Source organism: Kryptolebias marmoratus, linkage group LG11, assembly GCF_001649575.2.
Source record: "Kryptolebias marmoratus isolate JLee-2015 linkage group LG11, ASM164957v2, whole genome shotgun sequence".
Lineage (NCBI taxonomy): Eukaryota > Metazoa > Chordata > Actinopteri > Cyprinodontiformes > Rivulidae > Kryptolebias > Kryptolebias marmoratus.
Window position 1 is genome coordinate 9,366,848 of NC_051440.1, and position 20,496 is coordinate 9,387,343.

General features: G+C 38.8%; 1 protein-coding gene across 3 annotated transcripts in view; it reads left to right on the forward strand.

The window, feature by feature from the left end:
- nell2a (neural EGFL like 2a) overlaps window positions 1-20,496 on the forward strand; it is a 103,318-nt gene that overhangs the window by 53,738 nt on the left and 29,084 nt on the right. For all 3 annotated transcript variants that reach the window (XM_017434767.3, XM_017434768.3, XM_017434769.3), the window contains exons 14-15: window positions 11,728-11,850; window positions 15,793-15,888. In XM_017434767.3, the coding sequence (XP_017290256.1) occupies window positions 11,728-11,850; window positions 15,793-15,888 (219 nt within the window). The remainder of the gene's footprint in view (window positions 1-11,727; window positions 11,851-15,792; window positions 15,889-20,496) is intronic.

Here is a 20,496-nt window from a genome sequence, read left to right on the forward strand (position 1 = left end):
GAAATAAACATTTGAAATATATGAGTTTGTATGTAATGTATGAATATAATATACAAGTTTCACTTTTTAAATGGAATTACTGAAATCAATCTACTTTTTCATGATATTCTAATTTTATGACCAGCACCTGTATTTAAGTCAAATATGTTAAACTGAAAATATTTTTCTCATCGCTTTATAAATGAAGACTGATATAATGACACATTCTTATCTAAATACTAGGGATATCTAAATACTAGGGAATGCACTTTCCTATTGATGTTTTGCAGCAAAAAAAGATCTTTTAGACGTTAACACTTTGAGTTAATATCATAGTAGAAGACAAAATGTGGAGGCTGTGAATACAAGCATCATGTTATTACAGAGAGACATAGTTTACATAAAATATCTGCAGAAACATGATATAAACCTTTGGCATTCTCTATCATACACCAGATGGCATCAGTGTAGACACATGTCCGTGAATCTGTCATCCTAACATCATACATCATCTGCTCATTTTATGTATTTGTAAGGATGAATGTCAGAGATTGCTTTGCTTTTTGTTGGCTTATTACTAGCTCCACATCAAAATTAAACACACACACACACACACATACACACATGCACACATCAGTACCAGCCCTACTGCTTGGTTCAGCCATACAATGTGAACACTGTAGGAGGAAATGTTGAACACAAAGAGAAAATGTGTGGATTACAAAGAACATTTATTGTATAAAAGGTGATGGTGCATGTGAGCCTTTTTAGCATGTTCAACTCCAACCTATTTAAAAGTGAATTCAATTGCTAATATAGTTTTTACTCTCTCACTTTGAAGAAAAAAAAACCTTAATTAACTCCAGGTCTCTTTGGAAGTGAAAAAAAAAAGTCTGGACTTGTCTGTTTGTGTGCGTAGAGAGGAAGTGACCAAGAGCCAGAGAGACAGTGAGCCTGTGTGAGCGGAGGCGGCAAACACATTTGTTACTGATCAAAGTTGAAACTAAAGCCAGTTTCAAATAAAACAACAACAGAAAAAAAAAGATGATTTAAAAAGATTTCTTGGAAAATTCACTGTCTTTGTTCTCTGGCTGTGTTTTAGGTGATTGACAATGTTGTTTTGCCTGGTGGTGACAGCTTTTATCACTAGTTGTTGTGCACCGGTTCACAAGATACAGACCCATGTTACATCAATGAGAGCTACGTTTGCACTCGGCTACAACAAAGAGTTAAAGCAGCATTTATATTTGAGAGGACTAGACATTTGGAGAAGAAGATAAGTTGCATCATTTCAGGGATGAATAGTGAATCAAAGTCAAGGCTGAGCAGTTTTCTTTGCAGAAGGAATGGACAACTTTTCTTTGCGATGCACATTCAGTAAGGATTGTTTGAGTTGCCTAAGCTCCCCAGATAATTTGGGTTATGCATATTCATGAATATTTAAGTCTTAATTAGAAAGGACAAGCAGTATAGAGAGTTGCAGATGGGAAACAAATATTGCAGTTCATGCTTGTATTCTTCAACTCCAATTCAAGCCGGGGATATGTATACATGCTATATACATACTGTAAACTCTGAGACTCAGAATTATTCAAGCCCTGGTCAGCCTCTGGATGTGATGCTAGTGAATTTTATGCATACAGGAATCAAATATTTACAAGGTTCTCATCTTCTGATGATGTGAGAGATGTTGTTGCCGTCAAACCTTAAGGGAACTTTGTGCTGATTTGGTGACATGTCTTCAATATACTGCAGAATTGTCATGTAGAATGCAAAACTAACCACATTCAGAAGCCAGAACAAACTACCTTTTCAGCTGATTCAGCTCTATAACTTTAGTGGAGGCTACTGCCCTGGTGTGACAAAATGTTGTTTGTTTAACGTTTTCCATTTATTCATTCGTCTTCTATTGCTTATCTAAGACTGGGTCACTAGGGCAACATCTTAAGCAGAGATCCCCAAACCTCCCTTTATCCAGTGTAACGACAAAAGGCAATCAACAAGTAGTGAGATGTCTGTTTCAGAGAATCAAGAGAAAGATCGATCTTTGTCTTTGAAAAAGAATTTCATTCGGAAGGCAAAAGGGCATTCAGAGACCCCACTCACTGAACTCAGTCAGGAGAAGAGCCCCGAAAGAAAGCAACATACACTTTTATAGGGAGGCTTCATGACATCATTTTCAGTCACGCTTTTACATAGTTACTAAGCAGCTTCGTTTCTCACGAAGAAGATCTGATAATAACAAGGAGCGAGGAAGCACTGAGAACAACTCAGCCAAGGCCACTGCCGAAAGAAGTATGGGAGGACCAGATTCCTTTCTCAGTTCCCTCATTGAACAGAGAACAAAAGCATTTCAAACCTTGAATACAGAAAAATAACAGTTAGAAGAAGAATAACTTCATTAAGTCTTTACTTGTGCAGGCAAAAATCTAAATTATTGTTATACATTTTACTATTAAAAAGAACAACATTAAAATTTTCCATTACACCAGCTACTTCTTCCAACTCATCTGAAGGGACCTCAAGGCATTCCCAAGTCCACTCTGAAATATAAGTCTCTTTCTTAAAACAGTTTAGCAAAATAACAACAAAGTGTCTGTCGTTTTGCTGCTTCTAGCTGTTCAGAAATCACGATGGAGCTGGTCACGTCACGAATAGGCGTGAATTTTCAAAAATGAGGTGAGCTTCGTGAAACCAAAAGAGACTTTGTTGATATGGAACGCAACACTTTCAATGTGTGACGGACTCCTACCTCGTATCGTTATTAAAGCACAATAAATGAACTCAGTTTGGCGATTCTCTTTGTAAATAATAGATTTTTTAAAACTAAAAGTGTTGTTGCTGTATGTCATCATCTTCTGTGTATTAAATCCGTTCGCTGTTGTTTAATCCCAAGACTGTGTGGTTGCAGAGACCATATGTCATCACTTCATCACATTATTGAGCTGCAAAGCCGGCTTACCTTTTCACACATTGACCGTTAAAGCTTTGTTACTACAGGTACAAAGGCAAAAGGGGGTTGGTTGGCTTTGACACCCCCCCCCCGTCTTGGTCCATTCAGAAATCACACAAGGTGGCCGAAAGTTGTCTAAGTCCTGGCTTGAGGTGTTCTGTGAAAGGAATTTATTGTCTCTCCATCAACTCCTGGTTATCCCCTATGTCTTCCTCCCAGTGGAACATTTTTGAAGCACCTCCTTTAGAAGGCATCCAGACAACATCCCTACCAGATGCCCAAACCACCACAACTGGCTCTTTACTTTAACTCTACTTTATGGTCCTCCTAAATAGCTAAACTCTTTGCCTTATCCCTAAGGGTGGGTCCAGCCACTCTGTGAAGGAAGCTCATTTTAGCCGCTTGTAATTGCGATTTTATTCTTTCTGACATTAACCATAATTTATGACCATAGGTGAGGGTTGCAATGTAGATTGATTGATAAATTTAGAGTTTTGCTTTTTGGCTAACCTCTCACTTCACTGCAAGAAATCAGTGCAATATCCATATCACTGCCACCCCAGTCTGCATATCAGTCTCCCATTATGGTCTACCCCCACTTGTAAACAAGACCCTGAGATATTTGAACTCCTTCACTTGGGGCAGCCGTTCACTACTAACCTAAAGTTGGCAGTCCACCCTTTTCTAATTGAGTCCTGTGAAAGTTATACTTGTAAGGGCTTACCTTGAGCCCAGCTGTTTCACACTTGACTTCAAATTGCTCCAATACCTGCTGGAGGTCCTGGCATGATGGGGCCGGAAGGACCACATCATCCACAAAAGGCAGCAATTCAATCCAAAGTCCCCTCAGATTGGAGACCCCTTGCTCCATTTGACTGTGCCTAGAAATTCTTTCCATAAAAGTTATGAATAGAATCAGAGATAAATAGCAAATCTGGTATTTTCCATTACTCACTGCAAACAAGTCTGACTTATTACTGGCAATGTAATCTACATTTTTACAATACATGTATAGAAACTGAGTGGCCCTTAGTAGTAAGCTCAAAACTCCATACCCCTGAAGTAACCCCCCACAGGACACCTTGAGGGGCACAGTCAAGCCTTCTCCAAGTGACGTAAACACATAAAGAATGCTTGGAAAAACTCCCATACGCCCTCAAACGTCATTTCGAGAGTAAATACTTGGACCAGTCCGACATTTTGATATTAAATTTATAAAAACTCACCAAGCTGGGGTTTTGTGTCTCACTTGCTGGTTTTGCCATGCTACTTAGAAGCTCGACAGCTAGTTTTATTTACCACTGGATAATTTATATTGGTGTAAACTGATATGACTAATGTTTGATTTATTTATTTATCTTTACCCCAACACCCAGCCTCGAAAAGCTGTGTAAACTGAACCAAATATTTCCGCAGGCATTAAGTGAGAACCAAATGTAAGCTGCTGGCAGCATATTTATATGATCTGCTGTCTGTCAGACAAGGAAATGATACATCTCTGCAAAGTCAGAGATGTATTTCAGTGTCAGATACCGAAGACAAATGCAGAAATTACCTGTTTTTGTTACTCAAAGCTCTAATATTGTCACTAGTATGTCTAATTAGAAATGAGGCTGTTTGCAATATGTCTAATGTATGTCCATAAGTAGAGTAAAATAGCTGATTTAGTAATCATTTCATAATATAACATGTCTGTCCTTCATGGAGAACATCACAATGTCATTCCTCACTGATGAGTAGAGCAGAGCTACCTCGCTCCCCATCAGCTGTTTGCAGCTTGTGAAACACGATGCTAAGTAGCTCCCTGTGTGAATCATCTCCGAGGAGGGGGCGACACGCTGTGCTCCCTCTGCGCCTGTAATTAAAAAAGCAATTTACACCAATGCAGTCTAACTCAGCGGCAGCGCAGTGAAGGAACCGTGTTCAGTGCTGGAGGATTTAGGCCTGCAGCCTCCTGCCGTTCTATTGGAGTTTGAATTAAAGTCATAAAACTCTACAACATGACAAACATCGCCGCAAACTCCCATTTCCTGCTCGATCTGCCCTCCCCTGTAGAGTTTCTTCCCTCTGATTTCAATAAAAATCAAAAAAGTGATAAAGCAAAGTTTAGGATTTGTGACTCCTTCTCAGAGCAAGCTTCTAAAATGCAAACACAACTTAGAATCTAAACAGAGACATATAGTTTTTCAAAGTATTAGCACACATTTCTTTCTTTTCTTCAGCTCTTGGCATTTATTTAAAGAGTGATGCCTTTCCTATTTACTCCGACCTTTCCTATTTAAACTGTAAGTAATGATTGTGTCTCATGTGATTTCACTTGCCTTGTTTTCTCAGCTCCTTTGAGCTGTGTGTAACTTTTATTGTTTTAATCATTTGTCTTTCTTCAGCTGTGTGCTCCCTTCCCCATTTCGCGATGAAGATTAATTCACCCAAACCCAGAGGATTAAATTGTGCCGCAGCATTTTATATGGCTTCCCATTAAAGTGCCTTCACGTCACTGTAGTGAAATACACAGCTACGTGTCTCTTTATAAAAGTCCATTTTGGTGATTTACCTGAGGATTTTGTGAAAACTTTATCCAATTACCTTTTTCCCTCTGCTGCAGCTGAATTGTTGCTGCACACCTCCAGCTGAGTTATTGAACTAAGATCTCTGACAATGAACACAACCTTCACCGCAGCAACATTTCACTTATCAGACTCTATCAGAGAAACGGATTATTGTGTAATAAAAAAAATAAGTATATAAAATCCACAGAGGCAAACACATTAATATATGCCTTTATGCAGAGTGTGGCATCTTCTCTGTAGTCCTGGCGGTGGTGCAGTAATTGACACAAGAAATGGAAGAAAGTTGTAGCAATAAAACATCTGCTCGTGTTTGAAGAGTCCATCGGGACTGCGGATCCGTCTAATTTGTCCACAGAAGAAATATTACAGCAGAAGGAAACATTAAAACACCCCCTTCAGAAAGTATCGGCATTGTACATTCTCATGATTTACGTACCCCTTAATCATCTGCAATGACTTTCGCCAATTAACTAACAGCTACCTCAGCAGAAACAATGCTCCCGGTATTGATAGCCATATTTCCACATGCATTACCATGCAGCATGTGGACCCGTCTCCCAAGTAGAGAGGATTAAGTTGACCCGAGCTCATTTCATGGCTCAGTGTTTATGTGCAGAACAGTATTATAGGGCTGATCTGGAGAGTTAAGCCTGGGAGAAACAGCGTGGAGCCCTGGTTTTATTTCTCCTCAGCCTGTCGGGGGTTCGGCGAGCTCAGACGCAAGTCTGTATTTTACGTCGGGACAACCTGCAGCGAGGGAGGTAGCAGCTCCGAGTCCCAGCTGGTGGGAGACGGGAACCTGTGGAAGTCCCTCGCTTGTTTAAACGAAATTTCGTCATGTCCCGATGAAAGCTCTATTTCAGCTGGAGGCTTTCGCAACAGAGTTATTCCCAACTTTCTAACACTTCTTTATTTAACAAGGATGTAATTATTGATCCTGAAGGTCAGCGTTCTTCCTCTTCCTTCCTCTCCACTCTTTGTCTTTCCCCTCTAAGTGCCCAAGGTGGTCCTCACTCTGTTAGATTAGCAGCAAATCCATGAAAGGTAGCGCATTGGCTGTGCTCTCTGTCTGAATACTATTAAAAAAGGTTGCTCTGAGGTGTGTGTGTGTGCAGTCAGTGTATGCCACAGTGCGTTGCTTTTGCTCCTTCCCAAAGTGTGTGTCCTTGTTCTAATCCTGTGATAACCAGACCTGGGCTCCTGCGGGCTGAGGAACTGATGGAAGGATGGGCAGAGAGGGGAGGCGAGGAATGGACAGAGGCCGGAGGTGAAGCAGGGGGTTTGTCAACAACAGAGATGAGAAAAATCTAACAAGTCAAAGGGCCTTGCAGCCGAGGACAAACAGATTTCTTATATTTTTTTGTGTGTGTTTGTTCTATGTATTCTTGTTAAAAACTGGAATCCCATGTTGGCTAGAAGAAAGTTTTTCATTTCACTAGATGGGTAAAATACTGTAAATGTTAATTTTATAGGTGCCCCGCGGAGTTCTTATTGCTGAGAAACCCCACCAGGGCTGATTGGGATTCATTTACCAGTCAAAAGTCAGGAAAGTTTTTTTTCCCTTTTTTCGCTTTTCACAAATCTTTTCCTGTTTGAGATCAGATCCATTCACCCTTGAAGTGATTCTTTATGAGGCGCATCTTCAGGGAGGAGCAGGCAACACAAAGGTTTTATTGAGAAATTGTTTATTCGAGCCCTGAAGTTGAACGAGACACGTTGTCTTCACAGAACTTTATCTGTCTATCAGGTCGGGACGATTTGGGTTATTTCTGAACGTGCTTGTTTGCTGATCTTCTTTTTTTTCTCTTCTTGGTGTTGCATTATGAAGTCTGTCCTTGCTTGTCAAAAGGATTTCTGCTTAGCGCACAAAGTTCAATTTTAAATAAGAAATCATGACGACAACTCTTAGGATCACATACAATAATTTAAGTCCTAATTAGTTTGTGCAAAAGTGTTTCAGATTGATTTTTGTCAAATTTTATATAGGTAAGGTAAAAAATTTAAATAATTTAAACTATTTATTAATCAGCAACTGACTGCTTTATTTTCACAATTTTGGCCTGCATGTGTGATGCCATCTTCAAACAGTCATTGTCTGGATCTTCAGGCAAATTGCAGAACATCTCGATGATGTTCATAAATCTGCAACTGATCTGGAACTCTTAAAGCCACCATCTAAATGTGCTTTGCTTCAGGGGTAAAAAGGCATTTATGGACACAGACTAGATTTATTAAGCCTGTATCTCACTGAGCTGCAACTAGTTGGTGACACAGAATTGTATGGAAATATGCACATTTTCACTTGGAATCACACTGAATTGGTACTTGGGCCACAAGTTAAGTCAGGAAATGTTACATGTTGTCATCATTGCATGTTTACATGCTTTGACAAAATTTCCATTTGGATTTGACCCATCACACATGTGAGATACACACAAGTGGAGCAGCAGGCAGCCATTTAACTGTGACTTTAGTTTTTAAAAATCATGTTGTTGTTTGTTGTCCCTTTTTCTGAAAATTCATGTTGTTGGAGATAGACGGTTTCTGCCCAGTAGCAACAATATGTGCTGTGTGTCCTCATGTTGGTTACAGGATGCAAACAAATTAGAGATTAATGTATAAAAAATAATTCTCCTCCAAGTAGCCTGCCTGAATCCCACAAGAACCTTTTGGTTTTACATTATTATGTCTTTACCCATTATATTTTCTAACATTCTTTCTTATTGATTGTGTAGAAAATCGACTGCATCTCCAGCACATTTCTTTCTTCCCAGTTGATCATCATGCAGTCTGTTTTACCATAAATAAACTTCACTTAAAAAAAATTATATATTTTGGTAATTACTCCTTAACTATTATCTTGTGTTTGTGCTAAAGAAATAATGTACATTTCTTGTTTCTAAAGCAAAACAATGTTTGCTAAAAATGTCTAGCTTTTTGGTTCTTGGTATTTTGGGCAACTCCATCTGAATTTATCTGAATTTATATTAAAGAAGCACTAACAGGCTAAATGATGTACCTTGAAATGCCTTGAGGAAAACTGCTTTTAATTTCACATTAAAAAAGCCAAAGGGAAACGTTCAGCTTTAGCAAAAAGAGCGTTTCCTTTTTTAACCCTCATTTACACACACTGGCGGACTAAACTTACAAAGCGCAGGAGGGTTTTATTTTCCTCGACACACACATCACAAGATCCCTGTCTTTTCAAGCGTGTAAAATGAAATTTGAGGTAACATTGTTTTGATGAAAGCAGCCTGGGGTCAGACGTTGCTGAGGCTCGTGTTGTTTTGGCAGAAGGTGGAGGGGAAACAAGCGCTGGGAGAAACAGGCAGCTATAGTAAGAGATCCCAGATGACAGCCTGTACATAATTGATTGTTTATCTGTCTGCAACCTGAGCAGCAGCAGCAGTCAGCGAGGTAATGCCTCCCTCACACCAACACACATCCTCACAGTGTAGGGATTTTGTCTGCGATAAAACTGGGAGTCGTTTACACAGAGTGCAGGAGTGTAATAAGTCTAAATTCCTAAATAACCCGCATGCACACACACACACAGTCCGTTTGTGGCCCGTCTCTGCTTGGTGTTTGCAGCTCTGACAGATGGGACCTTGAAAAGAAAAAAGAAGAACCCCTTAATTTGCTTTTCTCTCCCCCGAGCTGTTTTATTACTGTTTTTAAATGGACATAAGCAGGTACTTCAGCCCTGCCCCCCCCCCCCCCCCCCCCCACACACACACACACACACTAGTTACATGTGCTTGTGTGTGTAGGAAAAAAGAGCAGAGCAGTGGACCCACCCCTTCATCCTGAGTGCCCTTCAATCCATCTCACACCCTCTTGCACACATACATCAAATCCTCGATGGAGGAGCTCATCACAATGTCACTTTCAATTTGGATGAACCCACGGTCTGTTCAGGGGGTGTAATGGATTGGATGACGCAGCTCAGGTGAATGAAACAAGCACTCACATTTCGGATTCCCGCTCTCTTCAGACGCTATCGCTCAATCGTCTTTTTGAACTTGACAAAGCTCAAACCTGTGACCAAATAAAAGCATGCAAATAGGTGCTACTGCACAAGAAAACATTGTATCTCTTTGACTGAAAACCTTGGTCTTGATGCATGAACAAAATGAGTTAAGAAAAGAAAAATAAAAAAGAATAATTTCTGCCCCCTGCTGGGTTTGATGTGCCCCCTCGCTCTAAACTAAAAAAACTGTCTCTTCCAAATTAAAATATAACTCTTTAAGTTTGTCAAGTGTCCCAACATTTTCTAAAAGATTTAATTAGCTGCTTGTCCTTTTAGCAGCTGCAAAAAGTGATGTCAGCACTATAAACGCATGACAATTTAGGAAAAAAAGACCAAAAGCGAACAGAATCTTTTGCTGAATGGTTTTTTCAAACACTGCTGCAAACGCTGGACTTGTCTTGACCTCTTTCTGTTTTGCATCATTTCGGAGAATATCGAGAAGCAAGAGATTGTAAACAGGAAAAATAAGATTTTGGGAAAAAGGCAAGGCCATCTGTGAATTTCTGAAATACAACTTTTTTTGTATGCCTTTCTGTGGGTACAAACATACCACTTTACAGAGACATTTCTTGCAACTTATCAAAAAAAGTGGGTAAAGAACACTTTCAGCTCGATTTTAATTCCATTTCCATTTTATTAGCCCAGGTTAACAAACAATAGAAGTTTTGTGACATAAAGCCACTCAGTTCACACAGTAAAAGTACATGTTTCAACTCTGCAGTACATAAAAAATAAGTCTTTACTTTTTTTTTTTAACAAGAATGAGTGCATATTGAACTGGTCGTATTTTCTGTTTTCTATAGGCCACCACATACTTATTCATTTCTTATATGTTTTACCCACTTTCATCATTTATTTAATAAACATTAGTTTATTTTATTTAGTGAAAGAATAGTTAGATGTGTATGTTGTGTTGAAAAGAATTCAGTTTAGGGTTACTGAGATCGTCTCTGGTGCAACATGTACTTATTGATCAGTTGTTTTCACACATGAATCCTAGAGAATGTGTCTTTATGTGGTCTGACTAAAACTTTGGTCCAACCGTTCTCTTCATTTTGTCCCTTCATTTATACATTAGACCCCAGGAAATGGTTCCCCTTATGGTCTGAAACATACACTAAAGCCATGGCATTGCAGAGAATACAGAAGGCAAGAAATGAAACCTTGAAATTAATATGAATTGATATAATTGATGTAATTTGCTCTGATCTGGACTTCTTACTTTTTTATACTTTGCCTTTTATACAGTGCCTGTTATTAATTGTTGTGAATTGGTTTTGTATAAATGAACTGAACTGAGTCAAACATTTTTCTCTCGTGTTTTTGTTGTATTGTATTATGTCTCTTTACCCTCTCAAGGCAGGTGTTGCAACAACATATCTGATTTTTCCTGTTACTAAAACTTAATTTGAGCCTGAGAGGGTTAAGTGTCCTGACGTTCTCTGCATCGGGGAGAAAAGATTTATTAGTTGCATGGATACAGTACATTGTCATGGTCTGTGGCCATTAGTCTGCCATGTCAGTGACCTTTAACACAACGTATAAATAAATCCACAGTGACAGGAGATGAGGAGCTATGGTTTTAGGAGGACATCTTGCTGCTTGTGTGAAACCTGCAGGAAACATCTCCTGTGGGAGCTGAACCCGCCAACAGTGGAAATTTATGTCATCTAAATTAAAGGCCAGCGGATTATATTGGATGCCAGACAAATATATAATAAGTTGGCACCCCATTAATGTATATTTGCAAAGGAAGCTGTTTAGTTTTGGTTATTAAGGTGCTCAAACTTTCCCAAAGCTCAAAACGTGCCACACAAGCACGACTAATGACAGCATAAACATCTTGGAACATTTTTATGGCATATCAAGACAAGAGACAGAGAAATGACTCATTCCAGACTCATATCTTAGACTCACAGCTGTCGAACTGTCGAGGCATTTATTCTTAATGGATATTAAAATGAATTACCAGCTTGCTGCATTCATTCCTTACGTTTGCCGCTCTTTAATCAAGGATTATTTTCTCTCTCGCGGTAGTTGTTTGCAGATGCCAGGATGATGCCTGAACTGATTATTGCTGCATTTTCTTCCCCTCTTATCAGATACAGGAGATAAAGATGTTAGGTGTTATAAATTAGCATGGATTACCAGAGATCCTGCAGAGATTGACCTCTGTCGTGTTTCCCTGTTTTTAGAGCATGACGAGTGCCTCAGCGGGCTAAACAACTGCGATGAGAATGCTCTGTGCTTCAACATGGTTGGAGGCCACAGCTGCTCCTGTAAGCCGGGCTACACGGGCAACGGAACGGTCTGCAAAGGTGAGTCGCTGCTTTCATCGTCCTTGACTCAAATCCTGCTTAGCATAAATCTGTAGCGCTATAAGATGCTTTTCAATTATTGGTGTTGTTCCAGTTCAAGCCATACTAGACAATAAAATGAATGCTGTGCCTTGTGGATGTTGCGATGCTTTTACAAAAAACAAAATAATAATAATAATAATAAAGCAAGTGTGTTTTCTGTGAAAATGCTGAAATTTGCTGAAGAAGCTAAAACTGAGTCGTTAAAGCTAAAAGAAGCACAACACTAGTTATAAACCAAAAGCAGAAAAACACTATGTGCAAATGTGTCAATGTTTAGTGAACCCTTGATAGAATACAGTATATTCTTTAAAAAAAAAAACATGTTATGTTGTTTATTTTTTCAAAAGCTGAAACAGTTTTTCCAAGATTTTATCAGGTCATCTGTGAACTCTTGTAACTGTGACATCCTGTAATGAAAATAACACAAAGATGTAGTACAACAGCTCCCTTTAGAGCCATGTATTTCCAGCTCTTCTCATAGCAGCTGGTTCTTTGGACTGCGTTGGCTTGACTCTGCCCATTTCTTTCTTTCTTTCAGTTGAGGTGGGCTCTACAGCTTTAAACTACCATGTAAACTTAAATTTGGACATAATGTGCACTCAGTAGTGCTTGAACCAGGTTATTACTTGATTGAAGAGCATATAGGAAGTAGCACGAGAGTTAACACTAGCACGCTCCTACCTGTTGAAAAAGGTATTTACTAGCAGTTTCATTCTTAAGTGCTTCTACTTATTGTGTCTGCACTTCAGGCAGACAGGGTAAGTGTAGAATAAAAGTCATTATGAGTCAGTACAACAGCTTGTTCTTTGATAATTCAGAACTTTTTGTCATTGATTTTTTTTTTTCTTCACTCTGAAACAATGAAAAAATAAAAGGCGAGTTCATCACTTCTGGTTGGAAATGTAAAAGTGCAACATTTGATATTTCTTTAAAAATCATTGTAAACATCAGCGAAACAAGAAGTTTACTTCCATAGTATGTCACCAATCTGTGTCGCACACACAGAGCAAAAGGACTGTTTCACCTGCCTTGTAGCTCCCAGTCTGGCTTTATTTTTAACTCTGCGCTCCTGTTTGCACATAAAATTTGATTTAGGATGCTACATCTGCTCATTAGTCCCATTGTATTGAGTGATTACGTTTGCAAAAAAAAAACAAACTATAAATGCATATTCACTAGTAAAAGGCAGCTTCAATGTGACCTCTGATAGTCATTGAGTGTGTTATCATTCTGCACATGTATTAAACATCTAGGAGAAAGAATCACATTGCATTTCATCTGTCCCATACATTTCTTTATCATTTCTAAGCTTCAGTGTTGATCCAGTCATCTGTGTTCTATTGTGGCTCTTGAAACTAGTATGAAGAACCACTCTATCTGTGTTACTTTTCACACTTGTTGATTTTGGAGCACCATCACTAATTGTAATGTATTCAATGACAAATTTTCCAACTTTTCAGAGTTGGGAAACGATCAAGGGAATTAGAAGTTAGATTGGGTAGCATTTTTAGCTCATTTATTTCTCGAGTAAACTATATGAGAAGTCGCTATTTCTAGCAAAGAAATCAAAGGGCAAATGAGTTTCAAATTTAGCTTACCGAGGTTCAGCGAACGCAGCATGATTTGAAATCTAAGCTGAATATTTTGAAGCTAGAAATTTTACTCCAGGTTTGTTCTTTGATGTACTAATTCCCTGCAAACCTGAACATCCTACTAAATTCCACACTTTCAAACCTGACTAGAGCACGAAGTCTCAGGATTGTAAGTCATCTAGATTTTTGAGTCAGTATGTCATGGTTTAGGGGGAGTTGGTTGAACCCAAAACGCAGGCAGACACGGAGGAACTTACAGTAAAACTAATTTATTTACAAAGGAACAAAACAAATGGTTGATGTGGCAGCAACAGAAAATTAAATAACAAAAGCTTACTAAAACCCAGGGTTGCAGAGACATGAGTGCGAGACACATGGAAAACCAGACAGCACATGGAAGTAAAAATGAACCAGTGAGTAAGTGAAGAAGATGACCAGGTTTTAAAGACTGAGGGTAATGAGTAAGTGGAAACAGGTGACGGATTACTAACAAGTAGTGATGAGCAAATGAAGCTTTTATGAAGCACTGAACCAGCTGGGCCAAATGTTTCAAAAATTGGTTCATTTGTTGAAGCTTCAGTTACAGTGACCTCTTGTGGCAATTTGCAATGCTGCTGTCAAATTAGGCACACACCCAAGAACTTAAATGACTCGTGTTAAAGAATTTTTAATTCAGCAACTTTCTATGATATCTGGTTTGAAAATGTATTTATGATTGCACATCCTGTTTTCAAATCAAGATTGATAAATGTGTATTGAGGAGATTTAATGGAAATGTTGCAATGGTATTGTGCTTGTTCAGTCAGTCTTTATCATCCTTAAAAATAACAATGAAATGACAAAGCCAAAAATCCTGTGAAAAACCATCTCAATCTGTCAACTGTCAGAATGGAGACGAGGCGGTGCCACAGAATCAACTGATTGGACCGCAAACCAGTCAAGCGATTCATTCCGACAAGGAAACAGTTTGTGTTTCGGACGTCACGTGTCACATGACTGCTTCCGGACTAAAACAGGCTCTGAAGCAGTGGTCCGATGTAATTTTACTTCACGGTTAGATGCATGTTTTGAAACTTTGGATTCAGACTACCATCACTACTAACAAGGGACAGTGTGGCTGGTGAGGCAGGTTGACAGAACCACTGAGGGAGAGTGAGTGATAGGACAAGGAACACAGGGAGCAGAACTACAAAAGAAAACATACTAAACACTGGAGAAATAAATTAAACACAGGGAATAAAAGAAAGATGAAACAATAAACCCAAAGATACCCAAATCCTGACACAATACTTACCACAGACATTTAAATACATCCTTTCAAACTACAAGAAAAAAGGCTCTTTTTTTGTCACATGGTCCCTGTAATCTAGCACGTGGTTCTACATCCTCCAGTACCCGCTGAAGAACTCTCTGTGACCAGATTTAATGAGTGCCTCTTTCTGTTTGCTGTTCTGTTTGTAATCCATGCCCTCACTAGAGAATTGATCTGGCCTGAGCTGAGCAATCGATTCCTTGATTAAAAATCTATTTAGGGGGAAACTGCACTGATTTCACACATTAATTAGGGACTATTTATAGTAAGCGTTCAGACAATGTGGGAAAAACAAAGCTTTTTTATTATTATTATCATTTGCAGTTTAAAGCATAAAAAATATTAAAGATTGTAAAGACAAGGTTGTTTTTTTAAGAATTGTTATTATGGCTTAAAATTTCAAACTCATATGATCTTTATTCATTGATTTGTATGATCATTTTCAATTATTTGTTTGTCAGTTGCAGTAATTGACTGATTGAAAAAATGTTGTTCTTGGTGACATTATGCCAAACACAGCCATCAGAACCTTTGTTCATTAGTTTTATTTGTCCCATTAAAGTCTTTCTGTTATGAATCACCCAACAAAATGGAAGTGTAACCTGCTTTCTTCCCCCAATGTGAAGTACTCGCTGGTACATCTGTTGCTCGGTAGAACTCCCTTTGTTTTTTGGCTCTTCTTACTCAATTAATCGTGGTTGGATTTGTGTAAATACAACAATTACTTAAATTTCACTCTGTCAACATAAATGACCTCTCTGTGTTTTGGGGACACATTAACTAACAGTCTAGGCACGGATGATGAACATTTTGGAATTAACCTTGGCGCGGTGTATTAATCACGTGAAGTAATATCGTGGAGGCTTGTAATGAATCACATCACCAAATTAGCTCTTATTCTGTATGCAAATACTTGTGGTGCTGCTGGTCTAATTACACAGTTAATGCTCATTCATCTTAGTGAGTAATAGCTCTTCCCCTCTGGTTTATCTCCAGCAATGTGTGACGGACTGTGCCAGAATGGGGGAACCTGCGTCTCACCTAACAACTGTGTTTGCCAGCAAGGATTTACAGGGGAGAGGTGTGAAACCGGTAAGATTTTATTTCACTTTCATTGCTTTATTTCTGTCCGGCTTTCCTGAGAAGAAAGAAAAAAGGTTAAAGGCTTACGAGGGAATACACAGAGGAATGTAGTAAGAAGACACAATAACAAAAAGGTGATCAGTACATGCAGAGCTGTATGTTAAGAGTATCTGGACATGTTTGTTGGGCGTGAGTCTTAGCTTCAAGCGAAATAATTCAAGTTTCTGTGAGTCTTGTTCAGATGTGGGTTGACAGGAAATGGATTGATAGATTGGAGCCTCTTCCAAGATGTTGTTTCTGTCATGGGAAAGAAGGAGCTCTGATGAAAGGTGAAATTCTTGATTTACTGATCCTTGAGGTTTAAAACCAAAGCAACTGAGCTTCTTTTCTATAGCTGATGACATTTTGCTTCCCATACGAGGAGCTGGAGAGTAAAGAGCTTTAAACTGCATGAGATGCTTGTTGTTTGTTTGGCAGTACAAACTTCTTCATCTACAAAACAGAAGTTCAGTTGTTTTAAATTTAAACTTTCAGGATTTGCCATGTCTTGGATGACTGAGAATCTACACAGACATAGCTTAATTTATTGGGCTCATCTACATTCTAACCCTCACATTTGGTAACGAGGTATGGATTGGGACCGAAATAACGAGATCCCAGATACAAGCAGCTGAAATGAGCTTCCTCCGTAGGGTGGCCAGACTCAGTCTTAGAGATACAGCGAAAAGCTCAATGTTCCAGGAAGATCTCGGAGTAGATCTGTTGCTCTTCCACATCAAAAAGAGCCAGCTGAGGTGGTTCAGGCAACCGATTAGGATGCCTCATGGGCATCCCGCTGGAAGGTTTGTCTGGGCACATCCCACTAGAAAGAGACTCTTTAGGGCCTTAGGATCATCCAGGAGGAGATGGAGAGTGTCTCTGGGGAGGGGAATATCTGGGTTTCCCCCTGGACTTGTTACCACTGTGACCCAATTAAGATAAGCAAAAGAAAATGGATGGATGAATGGATGGATGGATGTGTCCATTTGTATTTCAGACTCATAAAGACAGATGTGCTTGCACCTTTTTTCCAAGGGCCCGATGGAGGATTTGTACTGCAATTGGAGCCGAATGGGAGTTATCCCATATCACAGCCCTTAATAATCAGCGTGACATTCTCCTCATATGATACCTCCTTTATCTCCCTTACAACTTCTGATGCACAGAAACTGATAGGCCATGATAGCTCAACAAAGTAATAAGTCAGCTAGTGTTTATAGTGAAGCCCATACCGTTCTTGTTAATGGAAATATGTCAAACACCATCTCTTGATAAGACTCAGCTGACATAATAGTGTCTCCCTCTGTACAATGTCGGAAAACCACAACAGACTTTTAATCCTCATGGCTGTACTAAATGTAGTATACACTATATCCAATCCATAGCAGCAGCACCTTTCACAAACTTTAATGGTGTCTCCTTTGGGAGAAAAGCGTCCCTGTTAATAGAAAGTCACACCAGTTCTCTCAGTCTATGGTTGTGTTTTAATGCAACAACCTGAGCTTTTCTGCTTTTTCTTTGGTTTAGATATTGATTAAGAACCTTTTTTTTCCAGAATGGTGCCTTAAAGTAAATGAATTGCTTTGTAGGTCTGATCTGAGATAGTAAGCAAGAAGAGTGTGTGTATGAGAGTTTTGTCTGGGCATAATGGCTTCTCTTCTCCCTCCCTAGCTTTTAGATAAAAGAGGTTTCAGGAACTTCATCCCTTTGTAATGGCACATTCCAGCCAATCACACATTTCATTACCTCCTATAGTAGTTTAGATCTCTGCTTTTTCATCTTTGTCGCATTCAGCATGCTCTTTAAAACTGTTTTTGACTGCTCTGCACCAAGAGTATGAAAATAGTTATGGATCTGGGGATTTTTGTTAGTTTGCTTGAAACATTTTTGTTCAGCTAAAATCTGTTTACAGTACAAAAGGTTAGTTTTCAGCTAAACTAATCTTAAAGTTGTGTGTGTTTCACTTCCTAATTAGAGAAGATACACATTGACAATGAGGAATTTTACAATTCACAGGGTTCAGATAGTCTTGTAATATGGATGTCTTATCCTGAAAGTAGTAACAATGATATTTCTTAGTCATTTCTAAGGCAGCACAATTGGACAGTTAGGACAACATTGCACATAGACATTGTCCTCACAAATGAGAATACTTTCACAACACAGGTAGACATTCTGACTCTAAGCATGTTTTCTTGGGACAAAATAGCTTTGACTCACCATAACAATGATAGTCCCGGTGCTTCAGTTTCATTTTATTTAATGAAAACGACACAGCAACTGATATACAAAAAAATTCAAAGATTATTTTTAATAAGATTTTTTGTGCTGGTCTGCAACCTAAGGACCATCGCTTTATAGCTAAATGTTTGCTGAGTGATGAAGTTGTAAGTGTGTCTGGTAGCAGGAGACATATTGACCTTAAGTAAATATTTCATTGTTTAATTGCCACTTAAATTGTGTGAATGCTTAATAAGCATTCACACAAATAAGTGTCTTTGGTTCATGCCAGGGGTAGGCAACCCTGGTCCTGGAGAGCCACTATCCTGCATGTTTTAATTGTTTCCCTGCTCCAAAACACCTGATTCAGTGGTTAAATTACCTCTTCATGTTCTGCAGAAGCCTGTTAATCACCCACTGATTCAAATCAGGTGTGTTGGAGCAGGGAAACAAGTAAAACATGCAGGATAGCGGCTCTCCAGGACCAGGGTTGCCTACCCCTGATTTATGCAAACAAACCAAAGTTTCAAAAGTATGGAAACAATCAGTCTATGGATACTGAACATTTTTATGAGTTAAAGTATCTCCTAAAATTCAGTTATCCATGGTCCATTTGTCATTGTTTCAGATATGTTGTGTAGTTTATGAAAGCAGTGCATTAAAAAAGTAAAGTATAGGAACATTTACAAAGGTCCACATAAAAGTGTCAATGCAATGTCTCGCTTAGTCTGAATTTTTGTCCAAAAGCATCCATTCAGCTTTTTAAAATTTTGTTACATTTGTGACACATTTATTTTCTGAAATAACCCCCCCAAACACACACACACACCTCCATTTTGGTATTCTTACCAATATGGAAAAACATGCAGCACTGTTCCTTGTCAATTTAAGAAATCCTGATACACTGAACCATAGAAATCTGATGCAATCTCTCTGTCTGATTTTAGGTGGCACACCAGTGTATTTGTCGAGGATGCCCTGTTTATTTATTTGTATTATTTATTTATAATTTTACATATACTGGCTATCACTCTAACAATTTACCATAACCAAACTTTCACATAATTACCCTGTACATATAGATGCAAATGAGATTTTCACATTGCTTTGTTTGTTTCATGGTTACTCAGCACAAGGGTGATTTCTCACCTTTAAAATAGTGTGCCCCAATAATCCTTTTTAAGAATCCATGAAAACTGCCTCTAGATAATAATAATAATATAAAAAATGTATTTCTAAATAAATGCATATTGCCCGTTGAAAAATGACAAAGTTCTAGCCATTTTGGTAAATTCTTGAAAATAACTATATATATATATATGGAATCACTCTCAGCTACCACCACACCAAATTTTACCTCAATATCTGTAAAATTTGACTACTTGATATACATTTTTGTGTTGGTTAAGGTCAATAAGCTTTGGTGGCCAGCTTGAATCAAATCGACTCCAAGTTAATCACCTGTAGATAGACATCCAATGGTTACATTCTGAGAGTTTCATTAAAATCCAACTAATGGTTCAAAAGATGTATTCCTTCACATACACACACACGATTGTCTGCCATACATGGTGACAGGTGATAATATAGAAAAGACATCCATTAAAAAAAGTGTCTAAACAAACAAGATGCAAAGTGGAAAAATATATTAGTGGGAATACTTTTCAAGTTGTTTAATTTTCTTACTTTTACACCAATCCAGGAAAGCCATTTTACTAAATTTACCTAGTAAAAAATTGGTAGATTAAGTATTAATTTTAGGTAGAATTTTTGCTTGTTTTATGGTGTGGAACTCGCATCATAACTCTTTCTGTGCTTTTCATGCCTTAAAGCGACACACTGTTTGTCAACACAGCTGCTCCCGTGTGCATCCCTCTACTGTCTCGTCACATCTGAGTCAGCCCTGTGACAACCACGATCCTGATGTTCTGCAGTTGTACTTTTTAAAGTCCAAGACCACTATTGGGGGTCTCCATTCAACGAGGCTAAGCCCTCTGGCGCTGTTCAGGGACTCCATCAGTCATACACTCTGAAAGGAGGGGGATTCTACTTACCGCCTCCTTCGGCATGACAGGCAGGAGCATCTAGTGAGGGGCGTGTCTCCTGCTCACAAGAATGCATAGGGGTTAATATTCTGTTGGATATGCAGCCCTGGGGAGGGGGCAGAGAAAAGATGAGGATGTACGAGGGAGATTGACAGATGCGAAATTCAGGGAAGGGGAGGACAGAGGGGAAATGAGTTGGAAAGGGGTAAAAGGAGGTGAGGTGGAATGGAGAGATACAAAGATGTTGGAAAAAAACTGACAGATGCAAGGGGAGGGATGAGTGGTTATGGTGTGTGTGTGTGTGTGTGTGTGT